General features: G+C 46.0%; 1 protein-coding gene across 3 annotated transcripts in view; it reads left to right on the top strand.

The window, feature by feature from the left end:
* Window positions 1-25,725, top strand: part of rfc5 (replication factor C (activator 1) 5) — a 72,462-nt gene that overhangs the window by 11,143 nt on the left and 35,594 nt on the right. For all 3 annotated transcript variants that reach the window (XM_038791099.1, XM_038791107.1, XM_038791117.1), the window contains 3 exons: window positions 14,727-14,863; window positions 20,628-20,707; window positions 21,233-21,306. In XM_038791099.1, the coding sequence (XP_038647027.1) occupies window positions 14,727-14,863; window positions 20,628-20,707; window positions 21,233-21,306 (291 nt within the window). The remainder of the gene's footprint in view (window positions 1-14,726; window positions 14,864-20,627; window positions 20,708-21,232; window positions 21,307-25,725) is intronic.

Genomic DNA, 25,725 nt, shown 5'->3' with positions numbered 1-25,725 from the left:
TGTTTTGACTTCATTGTTGCGCTCCAAATTATCTGAGAATTTTTTGAAAGGTCATTAGTATCACTTTATTGTTGGTTTCAAATTTGTTTTTTCGGTAATGGTCATGTTAAACTACATTGCTTTTGTTGCCTATTTAAATCTTTTATAATATATTTTTGTAAAGTAGTAGGTCAGGAGGAAATTGATACTATGTGCATGAATTTGGTTCAATCAGTCATTAGTCCTATTTGTTTTCTTCATAAATGAGATGAAAAGATAACCTTTTCCAGGTTAGACATTTAAATTTGTCTACAGGAGTTAGGTGCTGCTGATATTATTAGGTTCATAATGTGTATCAAAAAACCCTAGCTCTTCGGTGCATAGAACATAGAACGATACAGCACAGTACAGGCCCTTCGGCCCACGATGTTGCACCGACATGGGAAGTCAAAAACTAAAGGCCATCTAACCTACACTATGCCATTATCATCCATATGCTTATCCAATAAACTTTTAAATGCCCTCAATGTTGGCGAGTTCACTACTGTTGCCGGTAGGGCATTCCACGGCCTCACCACTCTTTGCGTAAAAAACCTACCTCTGACGTCTGTCCTATATCTATTACCCCTCAATTTAAGGCTATGTCCCCTCGTGCTAGCCACCTCCACCCACGGGAGAAGGCTCCCACTGTCCACCCTATCTAACCCTCTGATCATTTTGTATGCCTCTATTAAGTCACCTCTTAACCTTCTTCTCTCTAACGAAAACAACCTCAAGTCCATCAGCCTTTCCTCATAAGATTTTCCCTCCATACCAGGCAACATCCTGGTAAATCTCCTCTGCACCCGTTCCAAAGCTTCCACATCCTTCCTATAATGAGGTGACCAGAACTGTACGCAATACTCCAAATGCGGCCGTACCAGAGTTTTGTACAGCTGCAACATGACCTCATGGCTCTGGAACTCAATCCCTCTACCAATAAAGGCCAACACACCATAGGCCTTCTTCACAACCCTATCAACCTGGGTGGCAACTTTCAGGGATCTATGTACATGGACACCGAGATCCCTCTGCTCATCCACACTGCCAAGAATTTTACCATTAGCCAAATATTCCGCATTCCTGTTTTTCTTTCCAAAGTGAATCACCTCACACTTCGCTACATTAAACTCCATTTGCCACCTCTCAGCCCAGCTCTGCAGCTTATCTATGTCCCTCTGTAACCTGCAACATCCTTCCACACTGTCGACAACTCCACCGACTTTAGTGTCGTCTGCAAATTTACTCACCCAACCTTCTGTGCCCTCCTCTAGGTCATTTATAAAAATGACAAACAACAACGGCCCCAGAACAGATCCTTGTGGTACGCCACTCGTAACTGAACTCCATTCTGAACATTTGCCATCAACCACCACCCTCTGTCTTCTTTCAACTAGCCAATTTCTGATCCACGTCTCTAAATCACCCTCAATCCCCAGCCTCCGTATTTTCTGCAATAGCCGACCGTGGGGAACCTTATCAAACGCTTTACTGAAATCCATATACACCACATCAACTGCTCTACCCTCGTCTACCTGTTCAGTCACCTTCTCAAAGAACTCGATAAGGTTTGTGAGGCATGACCTACCCTTCACAAAACCATGCTGACTATCCCTAATCATATTATTCCTATCTAGATGATTATAAATCGTATCTCTTATAATCCTCTCCAAGACTTTACCCACAACAGACGTGAGGCTCACCGGCCTATAGTTACCGGGGTTATCTCTACTCCCCTTCTTGAACAAAGGGACCACATTTGCTACCCTCCAGTCCTCTGGCACTATTCCTGTAGCCAATGATGACATAAAAATCAAAGCCAAAGACTCAGCAATCTGTTCTCTGGCTTCCCAGAGAATCCTAGGATAAATCCCATCAGGCCCTGGGGACTTATCTATTTTCACCTTGTCCAGAATTGCCAACACTTCTTCCCTACGCACTTCAATGCCATCTATTCTAATAGCCTGGGTCTCAGCATTCTCCTCCACAACATTATCTTTTTCCTGAGTGAATACTGACGAAAAGTATTCATTTAGTATATCGCTTATCTCCTCAGCCTCCACACACAACTTCCCACCACTGTCCTTGACTGGCCCTACTCTTACCCTAGTCATTCTTTTATTCCTGACATACCTATAGAAAGCTTTTGGGTTTTCCTTGATCCTACCTGCCAAAGACTTCTCATGCCCCCTCCTTGCTCGTCTTAGCTCTCTCTTTAGATCCTTCCTCGCTTCCTTGTAACTATCAAGCGCCCCAACTGAACCTTCACCCCTCATCTTCACATAGGCCTCCTCCTTCCTCTTAACAAGAGATTCCACTTCTTTGGTAAACCACGGTTCCCTTGCTCTACCCCTTCCTCCCTGCCTGACTGGTACGTACTTATCAAGAACACGCAATAGGGGCTGGTTTACAGGGGCTGGTTTAGCACAGGGCTAAATCACTGGCTTTGGAAGCAGATCAAGGCGGGCCAGCAGCAGTGTTCAATTCCCGAACCAGCCTCCCCGAACAGGCGCCGGAATGTGGCGACTAGGGGCTTTTCACAGTAACTTAATTTGAAGCCTACTTGTGACAATAAGCGATTTTCATTTCATTTTCAATAGCTGTTCCTTGAACAAGCTCCACATATCCAGTGTGCCCAACCCTTGCAGCCTACTTCTCCAACCTACACATCCTAAGTCATGTCTAATGGCATCATAATTGCCCTTCCCCCAGCTATAACTCTTGCCCTGCCGGGTATACTTATCCCTTTCCATCACTAATGTAAAGGTCACCGAATTGTGGTCACTGTTTCCAAAGTGCTCACCTACCTCCCGATCTAACACCTGGCCTGGTTCATTACCCAAAACCAAATCCAATGTGGCCTCGCCTCTTGTTGGCCTGTCAACATATTGTGTCAGGAAACCCTCCTGCACACATTGTACAAAGAACATTTGTGTTAACAGTAGTTTTACTTGTGAGAGTAATTAATCAAAGTTTGTTGATGATAGGGGAAGAAAAGCTGTGGGGAGGATACAGAGAGAGACTGCAAAGAGATATGGGCAGATTATGTGAGTGAGTAACAGACTGCAAAGAGATATGGACAGATTATGTGACTGAGTAACAAAATGGCAGATGGAGTATAATGTAAGGAACTGTGAAATTATTTAATTTGGTGGGAAGAATAGAAAAGGAAGGTGAAACCTGAATGTGCTTGTACAAGGAACGCAGAAAGTTAGTTTGCAGTTGCAGCGAGCAAATACCATGTTAGCCTTAGTGCAGCAAGTTGGAATACAGGAATAAAAACAATTGTACATGGTTTTGGTGATATCACCTAGAATATTGTGTGCAGTTTTCGTCTCTACATTTAAGAAAGTATATTCTAGCATTAGAGACGGGACAGTGAAGATTCACTAAATTGCCCCTGGGATGAGGGAGGTTTTCTATGATGAGAGGCTAAGTAAATTGGATTTATATTATCTGGAGTTTAGAAGAATGGGGTGATGACACAGTGGTTCGCAGGGACTCGGGTTCAATTCCAGCCTTGGGTGACTGTAGAGTTTGCACTTTGTCCCCCGACACTGAGGGAAGGGTTGCGTGCTTTGCATAGGGAACTGCTTTTCAGGATTTTCGGTTTAATATCCCAGCTGTTGTGAATTCTCATCGTTCATCTAACACCGTGGTCACGTTGCTGCACTGTTCAAGTTGAGAGATGTTGATCTTTATCTGCACACAGTGTAAACACGCCCTTTGCTGCGCATTCTTCCATGTAAAACACTGAAATGTGGTCTGTCTTAAAGCATTTTAATCTGCACATAGCAACTATACAACGTGTCCGCCTCAAGTTACTTCTAATTTATGCATTTAAATTGAATTTTATTTTAATGCAATGTAACTGACCTGTATGCAGCAGGGAAATCATTATGGGTTTGGAATCCATTTGTAATTAAAATAGGCTTTGTCATGGCTTTTTTGCTTAGCCACAATGTTAGTATCCTGCTTCCGGGTTTCCTAGCCAGTCAGAGAGGGTGGGCAGAATGATGTGCTGAATCTGTCAAAGAAAGTATTTCTAGTTAAAAATAATCCTGGCAGGGGTCAAAATATTGAACTGTTCATTGATTCCTGTAGCATCAGCAACTACAGAAGTGGAAAGGACTTCTGCGAGGGCTACCTCCACAGCTCCCTTCCTCTTCAGAGTCTCACTCATACCTGAGGTTCTGCTGAGGAATCCGAAGCACTGAAATAAGGTGATATTTGCCAAGGATGGGAAAACTTGGATAAAAGTGGCCATGGATGTGACCCACAGGTCCCTTGAACCTGGAGGCAGTGCCCGAAGTGTTCAAGGATCTCTGATGTCAGGCCCCATACTATGGTGGATGAGGAGCACACAGTAATCCATCAAATTGTTATCCTTCTTGGTTTCCACACAGAAGTTTGAATTGATGAGATTCCAATGGCAAGTCATTAAGGAATAAGACGTAGGCTGAAATAATGAAGCACCTTTATTGTCTGGGCTTGCTCAAGGTGTGGTTGAATTTTGCAAGACATGTCACACATGTCAGTTGGTTGGGAAACCCCAGCCATCGATCAAGCCAGCTTCATTGATCCCAGACCTGCTTTGGTGAGCTATTTAGAAGGGTTCTGATGCCAGCTCTAGGACGGGTAGGAGGCCGGTGGCGGCCAAGGTACTGAGAGGGTTTATGGATCAGATGGGTGGGGTGGATCCATGGAGGTTTGTGAGGCCGAGGGCACGCGAGTACTCTTTCTTCTCCCACGTACATAGGGTCTACTCTCGAATAGATTTCTTCGTGGTGAGTAGGGGACTGATTCCGAGAGTGGAGGAGGCCGAGTATTCGGCCATTGCAATCTCCGACCACGCTCCGCATTGGATAGAGTTAGAGATGGGGGAGGTGCGGGACCAACGCCCGTTGTGGCGGTTGGATGTGGGGTTGTTGGCGGAGGAGGAGGTGTGTAGGAGGATCCGGGCAAGTATTGAGGGGTACCTCGAAGTGAATGATACGGGGAGGTTCAGGTGGGGATGGTCTGGGAAGCCCTGAAGGCAGTGATTCGTGGGGAGCTGATATCCATCCGGGCACACAGGGAGAGGAGTGAGAGGGATAGACTGGTGGGAAAGATGCTGGAGGTGGACAGGAGGTATGCAGAGGAGGGACTGTTGGGGGAGAGGCGCAGCCTGCAGGCTGAATTTGATTTGCTGACCACTAGAAAGGTGGAGGCACAGTGGAGGAAGGCACAAGGGGCAGTGTACGAACATGGTGAAAAGGCGAGTAGGATGCTGGCTCATCAGCTGGCTCATTCCGCAAGCGGGATGCGGCTAAGGAAATTGTGGAGTGAGAGACAAGAGTGGGAATGTGGTGCGGAAGGGGGTAGAGGTGAATGGGGTCTTCAAGGACTTTTAAGGGGAACTGTACCGGTCGGAGCCAACGGGGGAGAGGAGGGGAATGGAGAGGTTCCTTGACGGGCTTTCTTTCCCGAAGGTGCAGGAGGAGAAGGTGGAGGGTTGGATGCGCCGATTTGAGCTGGAGAAGCTAGTTAAGGGGATCGGGTAGATGCACTCAGGGAAGGCACCGGGGCCGGATGGGTTCCCGGTGGAATTTTATAAAAAGTTTGTGGACCTAATGGGCCCCTTGCTGGTGCGGACACTCAATGAAGCGTGGGAAGGGGGGACTTTGCCCCCGACGATGTCGCGGGCGCTGATCTCTTTAATTTTAAAGAGGGACAAGGACCCCCAGCAGTGTGGTTCATACAGGCCCACATCTCTCCTCAACGTGGATGCTAAGGTCCTGGCAAAAATCCTGGCCACCAGGATAGAGGACTGTGTGCCAGGGGTTGTGCACGAGGACCAGACAGGTTTCGTGAAGGGAAGGCAGCTGAACACTAATGTGCGGAGATTGTTGAATGTCATCATGATGCTGGCGATTGAGGGGGAGGCAGAGATAGTGGTGGCACTGGATGCGGAGAAGGCCTTCGATAGAGTGGAATGGGGGTACCTATGGGAGGTGTTGGGGAGGTTTGGATTGGGTGAAGGGTTCATTAGATGGGTAAGGCTGCTATATGAGGCCCCAATGGTGTGCGTGGCCACGAATAGGAGGAGGTCGGAGTACTTCCGGCTTTACCGAGGGACAAGGCAGGGTTGCCCCCTGACCCCCTTGTTTGCACTGGCAATCGAGCCCCTGGCGTTGAGGGATTCAGAGAGGTGCAGATGCTTGGTGCGAGGTGGAGAGGAACATAGGGTGTCGTTGTATGCCGATGACCTGTTACTGTATGTGGCGGACCCGGTGGGAGGGATGCCGGGAGTGATGGAGTTGCTAGCTGAGTTTGGGACCTTTTCAGGTTATAAATTAAATTTAGGCAAGAGCGAGGTGTTTGTGGTGCACCCTGGAGACCAGGAGGAAGGAATTGGTAGGCTCCCGCTTAGGCGGGCAGGGGAGAGCTTTGGGTACCTGGGGGTGCAGGTGGCCAGGGACTGGGGGACTCTTCACAAGCATAACTTCACCAGACTTGTAGATCAGATGGAGGAGGAGTTCAAGAGGTGGGACATGCTGCCATTATCGTTGGCGGGGAGGGTACAGTCCGTCAAAGTGACGGTGCTTCCGAGGTTCTTGTTCCTCTTTCAGTGCCTGCCCATCTTTATCCCCAGGGCCTTCTTTAGGATAGTGACTGGCAGTATTTTGAGCTTTGTGTGGGCACATGGGACTCCGAGAGTGAAGAGGGTGTTCCTGGAGCGAGGGAGGGATAGAGGCGGGCTGGCGCTGCCCAACCTTCTGGGATACTATTGGGCAGCCAATGTGTCAATGGTGCGTAAATGGGTGATGGAGGGGGGAGGGGCGGTGTGGAAAAGAATGGAGATGGCGTCATGTAGAGGTACGAGCCTGGGTGCCATGGTAACGGCACCGTTGCCGCTCTCCCCTAAGAGGTTTACCACGAGCCCGGTGGTGGCGGCGACCGTAAGAATCTGGGGACAGTGGAGACGGCATCGGGGGGAAACAGGGGGCTCGATGGAGGATCCACTGGGTGGCAACCATAGGTTCATCCCGGGGAACAAGGATGGGGGATTTAGGGGGTGGCAAAGGGCGGGCATCAGCAAATTGAGGGACCTGTTTATTGGCGGGAGGTTTGCGGGCCTGGGGGAACTGGAAGATAAATTTGGCCTTCCCCAAGGGAACATGTTCAGATACTTGCAGGTAAAGGCGTTTGCTAGGCGACAGGTAGAGGGATTCCCTCTGCTGCCATCGAGGAGGACGATGGACAGAGTGCTTTCGGGGGTGTGGGTCGGAGAGGGGAAGGTGTCTGACATCTATAAGGTAATGCAGGAGGTGGAGGAGTCGTCAGTGGGGAAGCTGAAGGCTAAATGGGAGGAGGAACTTGGGGAGCAGATAGAGGACGGGACTTAGGCGGATGCCTTGGAGAGAGTCAACTCTTCCTCCTCATGTGCGAGGCTTAGTCTCATCCAATTTAAGGTGCTGCACCGGGCCCACCTGTCTGGGACTAGGATGAGTAGGTTCTTTGGGGGTGAGGACAGGTGCACCAGATGTTCGGGGAGTCCAGTGAACCACGCTCATATGTTCTGGGCATGCCCAGCACTGGAAGAATTCTGGAAGGGGGTGGCGGGGACGGTGTCGAGGGTGGTTGGATCCAGGGTCACACCAGGGTGGGGACTCGCGATTTTTGGAGTTGCGGTAGAGCCGGGAGTGCAGGAGGCGAAAGAGGCCGGTGTCCTGGCCTTTGCGTCCCTAGTAGCCCGACGAAGGATTCTGCTACAGTGGAAGGATGCAAGGCCCCGAAGTGTGGAGACCTGGAACAGTGACATGGCGGGATTTATAAAATTGGAAAGGGTCAAATTTGCCCTGAGAGGATCAATACAAGGGTTCTATAAACTATGCAGCAGCAACCGGGGGGGGGGGGGGGGGGGGGGGGGTGTTCCTTATTGTAGTGTCTATTCTGTAACTTTACATTGTGTTAATTTGCGTTGTTGTTAAAATGCTGTGTTGTTCATGGAGGTGGGGCGAATGTTTATGATTGTTAATATTATTGTTATTTTTGGTATTTTACTATGGTGCGTTATTGTTATATAAATTCAAAATTTTTCAATAAAAATTATTTCAAAAAAAAAAAGAAGGGTTCTGATGGATTATGTGGGCCCCTATCCAAGATTTAAAAATCTCGTGGATTTGTTTACCCGATTCCTTAAGAAAAAATACTGGAAACATAATTGAAGGGTTAATTCAGTTTATCATCAGATATGAGTCACACAAAGAGGTTCAGTTTTATCAGACATCAAATTTTGTGTCACAAATGTTTGTGCTGGGGAGGGCACTGAATGATGGGAGGCCATTGGATTTGGGGTGGCTCATGTTAATTGTATGGAATTAGGGCTTAAGTGGTGATAATTAGTTTCTCGCCACTACGGCGCGATCCCAATTTCACTTACGAGAGTGGGCCCGTTGCATCGCAAACTGTTTGCCGCCTGGCGCAGTTCTCGTTATTGGCCTCTCCCGAGATTCATCGGCCTCGTTTCGTTTGAGCGAGAGCATAACGAAGCTGGAGAATCGTTGGTATAGATGGACCAAGGCAAACCGCTTCAGCTCTGCATGATGTTGATGAGGGAAATGCTGTACCCATCAAACAAAACTATTACTGATTCAAATCCTAAAAAATTGGTTTCAGCCCAAGCAGAAAGTGCATTTTTGTTGGACAGTGATACATTGAATAAAATCAAAGTAGCTGGGGATCCCCAGTCATACTGCCACCAAAACTGATGAACCACTAAAATTCTACATTGGTTATAGGCATGCTAATGCTGTAACAAAAAATGATTCTTGTCTAATTTCCCAACTTCAGGATTGCATTGGTAAAATTGGAATTTCAGACTTTGTTAACAAGACCAATTTGCTAAAAGGTTACTGGAAAGCCCCGCTAACCCAAAAGTCAGTACCAATGTACGGTTCTGACATTTGGAATGAAGAATGCACCAGCTACCTTTCAAAGATTGACAAACCAAGTGCGTATCAATGATCATTGATCACCCCGACCATAGAAAGCATCCTATCTGGCTGCATCTCAGCTGGTATGGCAACTGCTTGGCCCAAGACCGCAAGAAACTTCAGAGAGTTGTGAACACCGCCTAGTCCATCACACAAACCTACCTCCCATCCATTGACTCTATCTGCACGTCCCACTGCCTTGGGAAAGCAGGCAACATAGTCAAAGACCCCTCCCACCCGGCTTACTCACTCTTCCAACTTCTTCCATCGGGCAGGAGATACAAAGGTTTGAGAACACACACAAACAGATTCAAAAACGGCTTCTTCCCCACTGTTACCAGACTCCTAAATAACCTCTTGTGGACTGACCTGATTAATACTACACTCCTGTATGCTTCACCCGATGCTGGTGTCTAAGTATTTATATTGTGTACCTTGTGTTGCCCTATTATGTATTTTCTTTTCATGTACTGTTTGAGCTGCTCACAGAAAAATACTTTTCACTGTCCCTCAGTACGTGACAATAAACACATCCAATCCAATCTAATCTGTTTGTCTAAGGAAACACTTGGGAAGAACCTATGAAACATCTATGTGCTCGATTTGATAGACAAAAAAAAGTGAATTTGACCAGACCAAAGTCGCAAATTTGGAACATGAGATGTGGTAATGTCAAGTGTTGCCCAGAGAACCTAAAGCTCAAGCGATTATAGATTTTACTATCCCAAAACCATAGAATCCCTACAGTGCAGAATGTGGTCCTTTAGCCCATCAAGTCTATACTGACCCTCTGAAAGGGAATTTTACCTCGGCCCACTCTCCTGCCTTATCCCCATAACCACCTAACGTGCACATCTTTGGATTGGGGAAAAAAATTGGGTACTCTAAATTTATATATTTTTTAAAAATACTGGTGTAGAAGATCTGGTCAGTTTTTCTCAAGAAAATACTCCACAACTGACGGTTCAACATTTTGAAGTATATGTTTTGAATAATCAAGGAGAGGCATTAATTTATACTGATCATAATACATTTACATTTTTGTAGAGGTTCTTGTTGTTCGTTGGAGTTTGATGCAGCAGCCCTTCAACCTAAAATTTTAACATCTTGCCAGGAAAAACAATGCAATTGCTAATGCTCTGTCCAGAGCTTAAAGAAAGGGTGTTGGAGATGAGGCAAGCTTGTATTTTGTGAGACAGTCTTTAATTGAAAAGGGAAATTGAGGCAGCACGGTGGCGCAGTGGGTTAGCCCTGCATCCTCACGACGCTGAGGTCCCAGGTTCGATCCTGGCTCTGGGTCACTGTCTGTGTGGACTTTGCACATTCTCCCCGTGTTTGCGTGGGTTTCGCCCCCACAACCCAAAGATGTGCAGGCTACGTGGATTGGCCATGCTAAATTGTCCCTTAACTGGAAAAAATGAATTGGGTACTCTAAATTTATTTTTAAAATATGTTGTGAGGGAAAAGGGAAACTGAGAAAGGAAACTGGCCGTCCCAGTTTCTAAGGAAACCAACATTTCTGGAGAGACTGGAACGGGTCGAAACGAGTATATGGAAGGATACAGCCATTGGAACACAGTTGATGATGATCCCAGTGGTGCAGTGAAAGGAGACAAAGCCTAGAATAGAGGTCAGAAGCTGATAAATAATATATAAATGCTGCAATTGTTTCTCTTATTTGAAGATAAGATTGTTGGATCTACACTATGCAGATCACTGTAAGCAGAGTTGAGGAGTTTCTGCAGACGTGTGCCATCTTTGGTGAAGATCATCCCCATGAAACTTGGGTTTGTTGTGTGCAACCGTTTACTGGGGATAGGGCTTATAGTATTGAACCCGAAGGAGGAAACTCTGGTCTCACTGACTAAGTTCTTCTGATCTTCTTCTGGATTGTTGCCACATCATGGAGCAGATTAAGCTTGTGTTGATGTTTGTGTTGTCACAGTCTGTGTTGCAGATTAGGTTTGTAGCTAAAATTGCTTCATCAGAAATAATTATAGAAATGGTAAGATTAATGTACTCGGTGTTGCAGGACCAATTTACTCCAGAGTACTCCGTGAAAGAAGGAAGGTTGTATGTGAACCACTAGCTTACGTATTCAGTAGATCTTTGAGACCAGGATTGTTTTCCATGGATTAGTGGGTGAATTATTTGACCCCATTATTGTGATTGAAGATATACCTTAAGTACCAAAAGCTGTTTGGTAAAATACCACAATGGGAGAAGTGGGGGGAGGAGGAGGATGGAGGTGGAGGAAATTTGATGTTCAGGAATTTTAATCTTAGAACATTTATTGAACCCATAAAAGCAGAGGGTTGTTAACTGGAAACTATCTGTTTACATAAGAGTTCAACAGGGCTCTGTATTGGGACTTTATAATGATCTAGCGGGCAGAAGGTTTACATACAATCAATCATTCTTAAATTTATGGAAAATGTAGAAATACAACTCAAACCACCTGAGGAGGTTGTAGCAAAATCTCAGGGGATCTATCAATAGGACCATTCAGCAAAAGTGAAGATTACCAATCTTGGATTATCTAAGGCTCTCCTATGCTTGTACCTGTATTTGGACTGTTTCTTTCCAGTTTTATTCACTTCACATGCTAAATGCAGTGAAGGGCACTGGAGACTACCAAATTGTCCAGCTCTTTGTTATGCCAAGTATTGTGGTTATTTACTTTGGAGACAAGTAGCCTTAACAAGAGTGGTTATTGAAAGATTTTAAACCATGATGTAACCGCATAAATTCCAGCTAAATGTTATTTGAAATGAATAGGGTTTGAGGCTAAGGGGCTGTGTTTAAAATCGGTTGGCAAAGAGTTGGGTTATGTTAGATATTTAAACAGGGAGTTATTGCCCGCTCGAACCAACTGGTGAGTATGGAGTTTCCACAAGAGCATTTCATAGTTAGAATAGTTAATTAGTTGTGATTTGTGGTAAACCATGGACAATCACAGTCTGGAAGTTTGCTTGAAATGATCAGAGAATAGGGCGGCATGGTAGCGTGGTGGTTAGCACCGCTGCCTATGATGCTGAGGACCCGCGTTCAATCCCAGCTCCGGGTCACTGTCTGAGTGGAGTTTGCATATTGTCCCTGTGTCTGCATGGGTTTCACCCCCACAATCCAAAGATGTGCAGGTTAGGTGGATTGGCCAAGCCAAATTCTCCCTTAATTGTGAAAAATAATAATAATTGGGTACTCTAAATTTATAAAAAAAGAAATGATCAGAGAAGAATTTCTCACGTTTCTTCTGAAGCGGCTCCAACTTTCTGCCCTCCGGGAGGCAGTGAGAAAAGGGAGTAATGTGGTGAATAACTGTCTGAGCCTACTCTGCTGACGGAATGGGCTGGCGTCTGGGCTTAATGGTGTTTGTTCACCCTTGCACGTCTAGGAACACGTGAGAGGATTGAGGCTGTGGTCTGCTGGCACAGGCTTAAGGTTGTCACTGTATGTGGTTTGGGGGAGGTGGGGTGGAGGGGATGCGATGGGAGAAGACTGCAAGTACTTTGGTACGATGGTGTGAATTAGAAACACTTTTGGAGAGGTTTTGAAGCCAACAGTTTGTGAATATCATAGTGAGCCTGTCAGCATAAGGGCAAGACCAGAGGGCCTACATGACCCCATATCCATCAGTCCTTATTCATTTCAAATAACACCTAACTGGCCTGCATTGTTTTTTTAAACATTTCAGTAATAAGTCCTGTTAAGCTCACCTTTCTCCAAGTAAAGAACTAACTTATAGAGCATTTAATTAAGTGTTTCACAATTGGGTGTAATCCTGGCTGCCCTACTCTGAAGCCTGTACAATGTCTCAATATCCTTTAAGATTTGCAGCAAATAAACCACAGGACTCTGGTCTTATAGGATCTTGACTAAACAGTTAGAATCCCTCTGTGATTGGAGCTGTGTGCCCAAAGAAGCCTGGATAATTACTAATGATTGATCCATCAACCTATTTAATGCCACACGGTGGGTTAGATCAGTGTTTTCAAACTTTTTTTCCGATTGCCCAACCTTCAGGACCCACGCCGGCTGACCTTCGCGACCCACCATTTTCTCTTACCTTGTTGCTGCTGACAAAATGGAGGAATCGCAATTGCGCCCAAAGCATGTGATGGCGACGTTCGGGGGCCATGACCAGCTCTCTGCCTCCCTCGGGCAGGAAGATTACATAGGATGTTTTTTTTAAATCTTCTGTGTCTCTGATTGCGCAAATTTGCGGTCTTCAGTCGCAGCAGCCAGCGTTTATATTCAATTTTTATTTCTTTTTTGTTAATTGTAACAATGTTGTTGCACGGCACGTTTAATCAAAGAGATCAAAGCCCATGTCATCGTCAGACTCTTCAAATTCTTCCTGTTTCTTCTCTTCATTTTTCTCTTCAGCAGCAACAGGGGCAGCGGTGGAAACAACTGCTGCAGCAGCTGGGGCACTGCTACCAGCACCAACGTTGCAGATCAGACTATTGACGTCAATATTAGCCAATGCCTTGGCCGAGCACTTCCAAACCAGGCAGAGCGAGCAGCAGCCGGCTTTTAACTATGCTGTGTGCGAGCAGCGTTTTTACCATATGAAACAAAAATGCAGCCGCACTGTGCCTGCGTGTCCGTATTGTTTTATATGGTAAAACGGCCGCTCGCAGCCGGCATAGTTGAAAGCCAGCTGTTGCGCACAAATTAGCACAATCGGGAGTGCCGCGACGGACGGCTCCCCGACCCTCGCGACACACGCCCACGACCCACCCGCAGGTCGCGCCCCTGACTTTGGAGATCACTGGGTTAGATTCATCACTGACTGCTGTAATATTACCCACTCAGCTCCAGATAACCCCTGCACAATAAAGGGTTAATGAATAGGATGATCTCGGGTGAATAAGCAGTAAGTCACTCACTAGTGCTTTGTTCTGATAAACTGCGTGTATAAATGATTTGTAGGTTGTAAATCTTAGCTGATAATTTGTATCTAAGTTGTGTCTTTCTGGGAGCGGTGACTCCGGCTCCTGTTAACACCTATCCCCAGAGCGAAAATTAGACCACCCGACCTTCTCCAAAGTCGGGTTTGCAGAACCAGGAATTTTCCCGACACTTAAAGAGGCAGTCTGCTAATGGAAGTGCTAAGTTATTGCCCTTCTTGGGTAAACAGATTTTTGTGGCTGAGATTTATTTGGGAATTATAATGTAAATTAACAATTAAAAGATTGTTGGTGATGTACTGAGAGGTTGGCTAAAACCACTTTCAAAAATTATTTTGAGCTATTTAGCTAGTTGGCTTTAGGGCAGCACGGTAGCGCAGTGGTTAATACTGCTACTTCATGCCGCAGATGTCCCAGGTTCGATCCTGGCTCTGGGTCACTGTCCGTGTGGAGTTTGCACATTCTCCCCGTGTTTGCGTGGGTTTTACCCCCACAACCCAAAGATGTGCAGGGTAGATGTATTGGTCATGCTAAATTGCCCCTTAATTGGAAAAAATGGATTGGGTATGCTAAATTTATTTTTAAAAACTAGTTGGCTTTATGTTACCCGTTGGTTATCTGTTTCTTACCAGACCCCTTGACAGCATTGCTCAGCTAACAGTGATGTGTTGTGAAATAGAAACAGAAAATGCTGTACTCAGCCAATCAGGCAAGACTTTTGGAGAGAGAAACAAAGTTAATGTTTCAGGTCCATGACTTTTCATTTGAACTGGCTGATCTTATTAAAATGACATCTTTTGAATTTGCTTCATTTCAGTTCAGCGGTTTATCAGTGAAGACCGGTTCCCTCATCTTTTGTTCTATGGTCCGCCAGGAACTGGGAAAACATCAACTATTTTGGCCAGTGCCAAATGTCTGTATAAGGACAAAGAGCTAAACTCGATGGTTTTAGAGGTAACAGCTGAACCTTTCTGAATCCTAAAACACTAAATGTGAAATGACACCACACAGTGGAATGCAGTTTTAATTATCCTATCAGCAGTCCTTCCAAGCAGGGACGCATTAAATGACATTCTATTTAAGAGAGGAGGGGTGTGAAGAACCAAGTTGTCTCAGGGCCACTATCATGACTCTTAATGCCTAGCTGACAGCAACATTAGTGAGGCTAGGGAGCAGGTTGCCCACATTTCACCTAGGAGATCTTGAGCAACCGGAAGGGTTAGCAATCTTTAACAAAAATGAAAACTGTGCTAATTCGAACTGATGCTGAAACAAACTAAAACTGTATGTGTGGTGCTGCATTGTGTTGAAAATTTGTAACTTGGGCTTTAATTTCCGATGAAACATTCTTCCTTGGATTATATTCTATATATCAATGCAGATTTAGTTTGTCCTTAAACAAGTGGCCAAGTCATGAGCTGGTTTTTAAATTCTATGGAAGTAAAGTAACTAATTTGGTAATCATTAGGAATATTACAACCAGCCTAACTTGTGTGGTGGGTTGTTGCCTGAAAATTTGTTGAGAATCATTTTGAGCTCGCTGTGATGCTCTTGATGACGATCCAAAAGTTTGCCAACATATGCTAACTAGACTCGGATGTGATAATAATAATCTTTATTGTCACAAGTAGGCCTACATTAACACTACAATGAAGTTACTGTGAAAAGCCCCTAGTCGCCACACTCCGGCGCCGGTTCGGGTACACAAGAAGAATTTAGAATGTCCAATCACCTAACAGCACATCTGTGGACTGTGGGTGGAAACCGGAGCACCCGGCAGAAACCCGTGCAGACACTGGGAGAACGTGCAGACTCCGCACAGACAGTGAATCAAGCGCGAATCAAGCCTGGGACCCTGTAGCTGTGAAGCGTTGTGCCAACCACTGTGCTACTGTGCTGACCCTCAACACGTCTTTCGGGACTTGTGGGAGGAAACCGGGGCACCACGCAGACACCGGGAGTACGTGCAGATTCCGCACAGACAGTGACCCAAGCCGGGAATTGAACATGGGACCCTGGCACTGTGAAGTAACAATGCGAACCAGCCACTACACGACCTTTTGGAGGGGTGCTAAGTAATGAGCCAAGACCTTCCAGAAGAGTTGCTAAGAGATAAATTATCTGTTTTATGCATTTAAATAGGTAGCCGTAAAATATTTTTAGTGCAGAACATTTTTTTGTAAAGCAAGACAACGAGAGAGTATTTTAATAATTCAAGTAAGACCTAGATGAAAAGGAATACTGGATTTTAAACTATATCTTATTTTACATCCTGGATAGTCTTTTCAGTAAGAAAAAAAAATCCTATTCATCAGATAATTTTCAACCCCAAGGGTATGAAATTTTAATTACCTCTTTAATTACATTAATTGCTCATACACTTAAACCACAGATCCTTATTCTGATCCAAACTTTTGAATCCCAAGTATGTGTAGAGTCTCGAGGCTGATTATTTTTTTCTAAAATGTGTATAATAATTTTGGATTTTATATGAACTAATAAAATTCCACGGATGGTTTTACAAAGGAATCATCTGCGTGGATCTCACCCCCACAAACCAAAGATGTGTATGGTAGATGGATTAACCACATTGCCCCTTAATTGGAATTTTAAAAAAAATCTTTAAGAAGAAAATACAAAGGAATCAGCAGGTGGCGGGTTGGCGCTGCCCAATCCTTTGTATTATTATTAGGTGGCAAATATAGAGGAGATTCGGCAATGGTGGAAAGAGGTATAAGCGGAATGGTACAGGTGGAGGAAGCATCATGTAAGGGGGCCAGCTTGAAGGCTTATCTGTGGCCCCACTCCCATTTACCCCGGGGAAGTTTACAGAAAGCCTGGTGGTGGCATCTTCCTTAAACATCTGGAGCCAGTTGAGATGGCCTTTTGGATTGGGAACATGTCTAGTGCTAGCCCCTACTTTATGGAAACCACCAATTCACCGTGGCAAGATTGGGTACAACATTTAAACAGTGGTATAAAGGAGGGTAAAATACTTATTCTTAGAAGGTGGGCTTGCAAACTTTGAAGAATTGAGTGAAAAACATAAAATGCAGAAGGGGAAGATGTTTAAATATCTTCAATTATGAAATTTGGTGAAAAAGGAGTTGACTTCTTTGCCTCGACTGCCAGATAACAACTACTTTGATAAATTACTCTTGCCAGAGAAGTTGGGAGATGGGAAAATTACAAACGTTGATAAATGGCTGATGGACACAAAGATAACAGTGATTGAAGAAATAAAACATAAGTGGGAGGAAGAGTTGGATATAGAATGGGAATGGGGAATATGGAGTGAAATTATGCACAGGGTCAATACTAATCTTCATGTGCTAGCCTGATCTTAATACTATTCAAGGTATATAGGACCCAAATGACACAGGAAAAAAATGGGCAGATTCTTCACTGATGTAGAAGATAAATGTGAAAGGTGTAAAGAGGACCAGCTAACTATGTCCACATGTTCTGATCATGTCCACAATTAGTGGGGTTTTGGATTCAGTATTTAAAACAGCAGTGTTGCTTCACAGCGCTAAGATCCCGGGTTCGATTCCCGCTTGGGTCATTTTCTGTGCGGAGTCTCCCTATTTCTGCATGGGTTTCCTCTGGATGCTCCGATTTCCTCCCACAAGTCCCCAAAGACATGCTTATTAGGTGAATTGAACATTCTCAATTCTCCCTCTGTGTACCCAAATAGGTGCCAGAGTGTGGCGACTAGGGGACTTTCACAGTAACTTCATTACAATGTTAATGTAAGCCTACCTGTGACAATAATAAAGATTATTATTAAAAATTATGGAGATGGAAATATTACCGGGACCTCTTGAGGCAATGTTTGGAGTGTCGGATGTATCAGGGCTACTAGAAAGGTTGGGCCGGTGGCACAGTGGTTAGCACTGCCGCCTCACGGCGTCCATGTCGCGTTTGCACATTCTCCCAGTGTCTGCGTGGGTCTCGCCCCCCACAACCCAAAAAGGTGTGCAGAATTGGCCAGGCTAAATTGCCCCTTAATTGGGAAAAAAAGAATCGGGTACTTTAATGTTTAATAAAACAGGACAACTGGAAGGGAAAGGAGCTGCTGTGGTGGCCTTTGCCACATTGATTAGAATGGAAGTCCGAAGATCTGCTAAAAATATCAACATGGTTGGGGATGTTGCGGAATTCCTTTAAACTTGGAAAATTAAGTTTTTCCTTTCTGGCTAAGATGGGGCATTTAGGACGAAGTGGAAGCTGTTCTTGTCTCTATTTACAGATTTGTTTATTGCAGTGGATAAAGGAAGAGTGGTGGGGGAGAGGGGATGAGGGGGAGTGAAAAAGGGAAAGGTTTACTGGAAATAACAGAAAAAAAATCTCAAATTAGGAGAATTGTATTTTTGTTATCGATTGATTATTTGTATGTTATGTATATCCTTATTTGAATAAAACATTTTTTTTAAAAGGCTGATTATTTTGCGCAGGTCCCAAAATTGGAGTAAATAATAATTATTTTCAAAACTTCTTTTAGTTGTACAAAATTTGTACTGTTCAAAATTTCCACTTCTGTTTTTCATTCATATGTTCAATTTCTGAGAGTGAACAAACTCTCCTGAATAAATGCATAGTAAGATAATCTATGATACTGTGCTGGTCGTAAATGCTAGGAAGCCAGTATAGCCAAGGAACACTTGATGAAAACATGTCTGACCCCAAAAACCACCTAAATAAATACCTATAAAAGCAAATTACTGCGGATGCTGGAATCTGAAACCAAAGGGAAAATGCTGGAAAATCTCAGCAGGTCTGACAGCATCTTCAGGGAGAGAAAAGAGCTGGTGTTTCAAGTCCAGATGACCGTTTGTCATAGCTACAAAAATAAATACCTATATTTATTAAACACGTGCAATGTGTATAGTTGGTGCAATTGCTTTCCATAACACAATCATTTGTAAGGCAACACCAGAAAATTCCACATGTGTAATTCCTTCAGTTCAATAGAAAATCCATCGTAACAGCATGATAACATTTAAGTATATCTCGCACATTGGTCCAGACAATCCTCCAACTTATTACATAATTGGTTCCTGAAAACCACATCATAAGTCGAAACATTGTAAGTCAGACCCACGTTTCCCATTGGTGCAATGTTGAAAATGGGTGATTGGTTCATGAACACATGTTAACGTCCAGTCCTTCAGGTTTTTTTTGTATGCGCTTGGTGGCCCCAGGTGGTGATAAGCCATTTGTCCGAAATTATTTGTCAGTCAATAATTCACAGTAGGAGATTAAACTGTACCGATACGCTAGGTGATGAGCTTAATGTGAGACCATGGAAGACAGTAGATTTGCCAGCACCAGTGTAAATTTATGTCTAAACTAGGCACGCAAAGCCAAGATGGATTCTTTCTGCCACTTTCTCTCCACTGTTTCCTGTCAGTCTACTTTCTTGTGTGTCTCAGTCTCCATGGGCGGAATTCTCCGACCCCCGGGGGGTCTGAAAATTGCCCGGGGTCAGCGTCAATCCTGCCCCTGCCGTGTCCCAACTTCTCCGACCCCCGAGATTCGGCGGGGGCGGGAATCACGCTGCGCCGGTCGGCGGGCTCCCCGCAGCGATTCTCCGGCCCACGATGGGCCGAAGTCCCGCCGCTGACAGGCCTCTCCCGCCGGCGGGAATCAAAACACCTACCTGACCGGCGGGATTGGCAGCACGGGTGGGTTCCGGGGGGGCTGGAGGGGAGGCGCGGGGCGATCTGACCCCGGGGGGTGCCCCCATGGTGGCCTGGCCCGCGGGCGGGGCCCACCGATTGACGGGCGGGCCTGTGCCGTGGGGGCACTTTTTTTTCTTCCGCCTTCGCCATGGTCTTCACCATGGCGGAGACAGAAGCGACTCCCTCCCCAGCACATGCGCCAGTATGACGTCAGCAGCCGCTGACGCTCCGGCGCATGCGCGGACTTACGCCGGCCGGCGGAGTGGGAACCACCCCGGCGCGGGCCTAACCCCTCAATGTGAGGGCTTGGCCCTTAAAGGTGCAGAGAATTCCACACCTTTGGGACCACCCGACGCCGGAGTGGTTCACGACACGCCGGGACCCCCTGCCCCGCCGGTTAGGGGAGAATGCCGGCCCATACCTCTTAAGCTGTAAGGCCACATTTCCTACTAGAAAATCAGAAAGGTGGTTTCTCTGCCTCCACTGGCTTGTTCGGACCAAAAATATAAAAGGCAGGTGGCGCAGATAGTTGTAAAGCCGAAACCGACATGGTAAAGCTGAAATAGAGTGTAAATTTATAAATGTCACAAGTGCCACTTGTAACCCGAACATCGTAACGTTGAAAATTTGTTTTGGGAAATAATTGTACTTAATAGTATTGATATGTTAATATGCTGCTTCTGTGCTGCTGAAATTGTTCCCAGCGACAAACTCAAATACTTCATTGTGTCTACAGAGAAATCTTCTGAGCTATGCATTCAGTGGGTGTTTTTCACAGTTCAAAGGTTTCATATTCTACTTTACTGCTATTTCAGTAATAACACTGGCCCAGTTCTATGATTTAGTTGAGTTGCAACAGTAATAATGAAAATTTGTATTTCTTTGATAATGGAATAATGACCTAAAAATGGCACTGGTTATTTTGGTTACGGTTAATTTATCAGCAAATTTTATTCAATCTGTTTGCCTATTAAAGGGATATAATTCATTTACTATGAAGCCGTTCAAAACTGTTATTTTATTTTTCTTTGTAGCTGAATGCCTCAGATGATCGCGGTATTGACATAGTACGTGGACCTATACTGAATTTTTCCAGTACCAGAACAATTTTCAAGTAAGCACTATAATGGTTTCAGTTCATGAAGAAAAGTCTATTTACAAACAGTGTTGCTTCTGTTATGAAGTCTGATGGTTCTGATGTTGTGAGGTGACTTAAGGAACAGCAAGTAACTTTAGCTGAACTTTGTAACACAGCTCCTATCTCTTTTTTCAGACGACTAGAATATGGTGTCAGTGGCCCTGTACTAAATGCTTCAGTTGGCATTCTTTGTGTGTAAGCCTGGTCACTGAGTGTTTACGTCTGGTTATTCACTTATTAGGTCCTCGTAACGACTCTGTCCATGTTCACATGAAGTACGGCCAATTCTTTGCCGAATAAAGGTTATTTGCATTTTTGTAATCCAGCAATTATTTATTCCTTTATTATTTTACGGTATCCTCCACATACTTTCTGTAGTAAGCTTGTTTGTGAGAATTAATGTAGAATGTTTGGAGTGTTAATCCCACTCATTGGCCAACGAGTTTTATTAACCTTCAACCATTCACAAGAAACGATTCAATTATTTTAATATTCTTTCAGAAAAGGTTTCAAGCTTGTTATCCTAGATGAGGCAGATGCCATGACTCAAGATGCTCAGAATGCTCTCAGAAGGGGTAAGAGCTGGAAGTCTTGATTTTATTGGAACAATTAGCTTGTTTCGTGTTTTCTTGTTATACATTTAAGATGAGCATTATTGGTGCTGTGATATATGTTCATATTTTCACCTGTTTTCCATAATTGCAGCTATGCAAGGCACTGCTTTAATAACTTCCAGTAAGCTAGCTAGAAGTGTATGGTTTACAGCATTGCAGAGATAGCGAGGGGGTGGCAAGGGAGGATTTTTGATCATGTATAACACAGCACAAATAATCCTTTTTTCTTTGATATTTATTCCTTTTTTAAAAATCTTGTTTCAGCTCTCCTAAACATCACACGCTAATCTCTATACCTTAAGACAGGGAAGTAACCTGTTCATGGGCATGAAGCAGCATTTGAATACAATTTATTTACAACCACTGTCTCCGGATCATGCATGTGTGCGCACACTTCCCAGGGAACGTTCATGACAGCTACATCCTGGGACACTTGGGGAATAAGGGGTACCTGCTGAGTTCCTGGCTAATAATGTCAATGTGGAGGCCGGAATCCGAGGTGGAGACCTGATAACGAGGCCCACATTGCCACCCATGCTGTTCTTGAGCGTTGTATTGGACCGCTCAAAATGCAGTTCAGGTGCCTGGACCGCTGTGGTAGTGCACTGATGTATGCCCCCAAGTGGGTCTACTGCTTTTGTGGTGCTCTGTTGTGCACTCCACAGCTGGCACAGCAGCGGGGCGACATGCTGGAGGAGAGGAGGGACGTGCAGCCTTGTCTGATTCACGCCCCCCCCAACACCACACCAATCCCTCCTTCGTTTGATTTTGGACCACTGTGCCCAGGGGGTTGGGGCAGCGGAGGACAACGGGGAGGGGATGCAGGTAGGCCTGCTGTAAAGATTAACGTGACAGATACTTCACGTATAACATGTTTTAATTGTGAACATTTGACATTTCCATTCCCTAAAGGTAGTGTCCTCCTCCAGCGCCCACTCAATGATCCTCACTCTTCTTGAACTTTGTGGTCTACTGCTACGTCAAGGTGTGGTCCCCAGGATGCACATCAAAGGTGGCGGCAACCTACTTATTTCCACACCCTGTGGCGTTTGATGCCCTTGGTGGACATCCACTGGCAGGCCTGGAGCCGGAATGCCCCAGCCGACTTGGGTGTCGCCGTGACACCTGTTCTGCCTGCTGCCCTTGAGATGCTCTGGTGTCAGGAGGGGGGGGTTTCCGAAGAACTGGAGACCGCACGGCCTGGGTTGACCTCCTGTGCATCCTCCTCCCTGATGGTGCCCGTCGGGCCCTGGGATCTCCGTGGGACGGAGGCCAGCTGGAGTGAGCGCCAGAGGCCACTGCGTCATCTGGCTCAACCAGACCTTCAGGTTCCCATTGTCTGTGACATGGTATCGACGCCCTATCTCAACGATGCTTCTCAGTGACTTGAGCCTTGCACAGGATTGCCTTGGCAATGTCCACCTGTGTCTGGACAAGTCACTCATCGACTGGGACATGATTTTGAAACCCTCAGTCATGGTCGTCACAGACCGAACCATGCCTTGGGCACCGCCACTCAAGAAGCTGACATTGTGGTCCAGGCATTCCACTGTGGTCGCCACCCTAGCAGTGTTGGCCTTGGTGCCACTCATTATTGGCATTGTCTTCTGCGCATGTGGCCTTTAGGACTCTTCCAATCTGGAATGTCACTGACTTCCCCTCCTGAACCTCACAGCCGTGCCCTATTATCTGCTTCAACTTTGTGATAACCTTGTCCAGAGGCTTGGCATCTGACTGGGAGTCAACTGAGTCCTGGGATCCAGCAGACCTCTGACTGCTGACTCCTTTGGATGTTCCTGACTCCCCATGATGTGCATCAGCAACTGTGTGGTGCTCAGCAGATTGTGCGCCAAAAACCTGTCCGATAATGTTGCCCACAGAGGTCTGTGTCTCCCTGCTGGCGGAAAGTGGGGATGATAGCTGTGATGCGTTGATGGTGGTCTCCTCTGAGCTCTCCTCCGAGATGGTCTCTTGGGTGGCGGTGGTGGAGTAGGGTGGTGATGAATCCGGATGGCCATGTGGTCCGTGAAAAGGAAGGATAATTTTGTCTGACATGAAGACAAAATGTAGTAGAAACGTAGATAATAGGCGAAGGGCATCCTGCCCTTCGAACTTGCTTTGTCATTCAATATGATTATGGTTGATCATCCAACTCAATAGCCTAATCCTGCCCACCCCCCCCCCCCCCCCCGGCATATCCTTTGATCCCCTTCGCCCAAGTGCTATATCCAACTGCTTCTTGAAAATATTAATATTTTACCTCGGACTATTTTGGGCTGTACTGGGGGATAAGACAGGGATGTCGCCTCTCCCCGCTGCTGTTTGCGCTAGCCATAGAGCCGCTGGCAATTGCTCTGAGAGCTTCTAGGGGACGGAAAGGGCTGGTTTGGGATGGGGTGGAGCATAGGGTATCGCTGAATGTGGACGATTTACTCCGATTTGGCCGGTTTTCGGGATATAAACTGAATATGACGAAGAGTGAGATGTATGTAGTCCAGGCAAGAGGCCAGGAGGGTCGGCTGGGGGAGCTACCGTTCAGGTTAGTGAGGGACAACTTTAGATATCTAGGGATACAAGTGGCGCGCGACTGGGGCCGGTTACACAAATTGAACTTGTCGCGGCTGGTTGAGCAGATGAGGGGCGGGTTTCAGAGATGGGATGCACTCCCGCTATCACTGGCGGGGAGGGTGCAGACGGTTAAGATGACTATATTGCCGAGATTTTCATTTGCGTTCCAATGCCTCCCGATCTTCATACTTTTTTTAAGAAGATCAACAAAATCATTTTGGGCTTTGCTTGGGCGGGTAAGTCCCCACGGGTGAAAAAGGTGATGCTCGAGAGGAATCGGGTGGGGGGGGGGGCTTGCACTGCCAAATTTTGGTAATTATTACTGGGCGGCCAGTATTGCGATGATAAGGAAGTGGGTGGTGAGGGCGGGGGCGGCTGGGTCGGATGGAAGCGGCCTCATGCAGGGGCACCAGCTCAGGGGTGATGATAACGGCACCATTACCGTTCCCGCCGGCAAGATATTCCACCAGTCCCGTGGTGGTGGCGACCCTGAGGATCTGGGGTCAGTGGTGCAGTGAGGGTGTCGGTTTGGTCCCCAATATGCAACAATCATCGGTTCACTCCGGGGAGCTTAGATGGGGGGTTTCGGGTATGGCAAAGGGCGGGGATTGAGAAGATGGGGGACCTGTTTCTGGAAGGGAGCTTTCCTAGCTTAAGGGCGCTGGAGGAGAAGTTCGGGCTGACAACAGGGAATGATTTCAGATATCTGCAGGTGTGGGACTTTCTGCGCAGGCAGGTACCATCCTTCCCACTCCTGCCACTAAGAGGGATTCAAGATAGGGTAGTGTCTAGGGGATGGGTGGGGGAGGAGATCATCTCAGACATCTACAAAGAATTAATGGGGGCGGAGGAGATGCATACAGAGGAGCTGAAGCGTAAGTGGGAGGAGGAACTGGGGGGTGAGATGGAGGACGGCCTATGGGCGGAGGCGCTGAGCAGGGTCAATGCGACCGCTACATGCGCAAGGCTCAGCTTGATCCAGTTTAAGGTGGTGCACCGACCGCACATGACAGCGACCCAGATGAGTAGATTTTTTGGGGCGGAAGACAAGTGTGTCAGATGTGTGGGTGGACCAGCGAACCATGTCCACATGTTCTGGGCATGCCCAAAACTTAGGGGATATTGGCAGGGGTTTGCGGATGTCATGTCCAGGGTATTGAAGACAAGGGTGGAAATGAGTCCAGGGGTAGCGATCTTTGGAGTGTTGGAGGACCCAGGTGTTCAGGAGGAGGGAGAGGCAGATGTTCTGGCCTTTTCCTCCTTGGTAGCCCGGCGACGGATACTACTGGCTTGAAGGGAGTCTAGGCCTCCCAAGTCAGAGGCCTGGTTAACCAAAATGGCAAGCTTTCTCGGCCTGGAAAATATCACATTTGCCTTGAGAGGGTCGGTGTCAGGGTTCGCCCGGAGGTGGCAACCATTCATTGACTTCTTCGAGGGGAATTAATCGTCAGTGGGAGGGGCTAGGGTAGTATAGAGTAGGCGGGCCTTGAGGGACGGATGTCGGCGATTGCTTTTTGATTACTGTTCTTTGTACTCTATTGTTTTTTTTGTACTGTGGTTGTTTGTTGTGCCAAAAATACCTCATTAGAAATTGTTTGTTTGAGAAAAAGAAAATATAAATATTTTGATCTCAACAACTTTCTGTGGTAACAATTCCACAGGCTCACCATTCTCTGGGCGAAGAAATTTCTCCTAATCTCAGTCTTAAATGGTCTACCCAGTATCCTGAGACTGTGACCCCTGGTTCTGGACACCCCCACCATTGGGAATATCCTTTTTGCATCTTAGAATTTTATAGGTTTCTATCAGATT

This window comes from Scyliorhinus canicula, chromosome 1, assembly GCF_902713615.1.
Source record: "Scyliorhinus canicula chromosome 1, sScyCan1.1, whole genome shotgun sequence".
NCBI classification, from domain to species: Eukaryota; Metazoa; Chordata; class Chondrichthyes; order Carcharhiniformes; family Scyliorhinidae; genus Scyliorhinus; species Scyliorhinus canicula.
The sequence above is the reverse complement of the archived record's forward strand: the minus strand, read 5'-3'. Positions and strand labels throughout refer to the sequence as shown.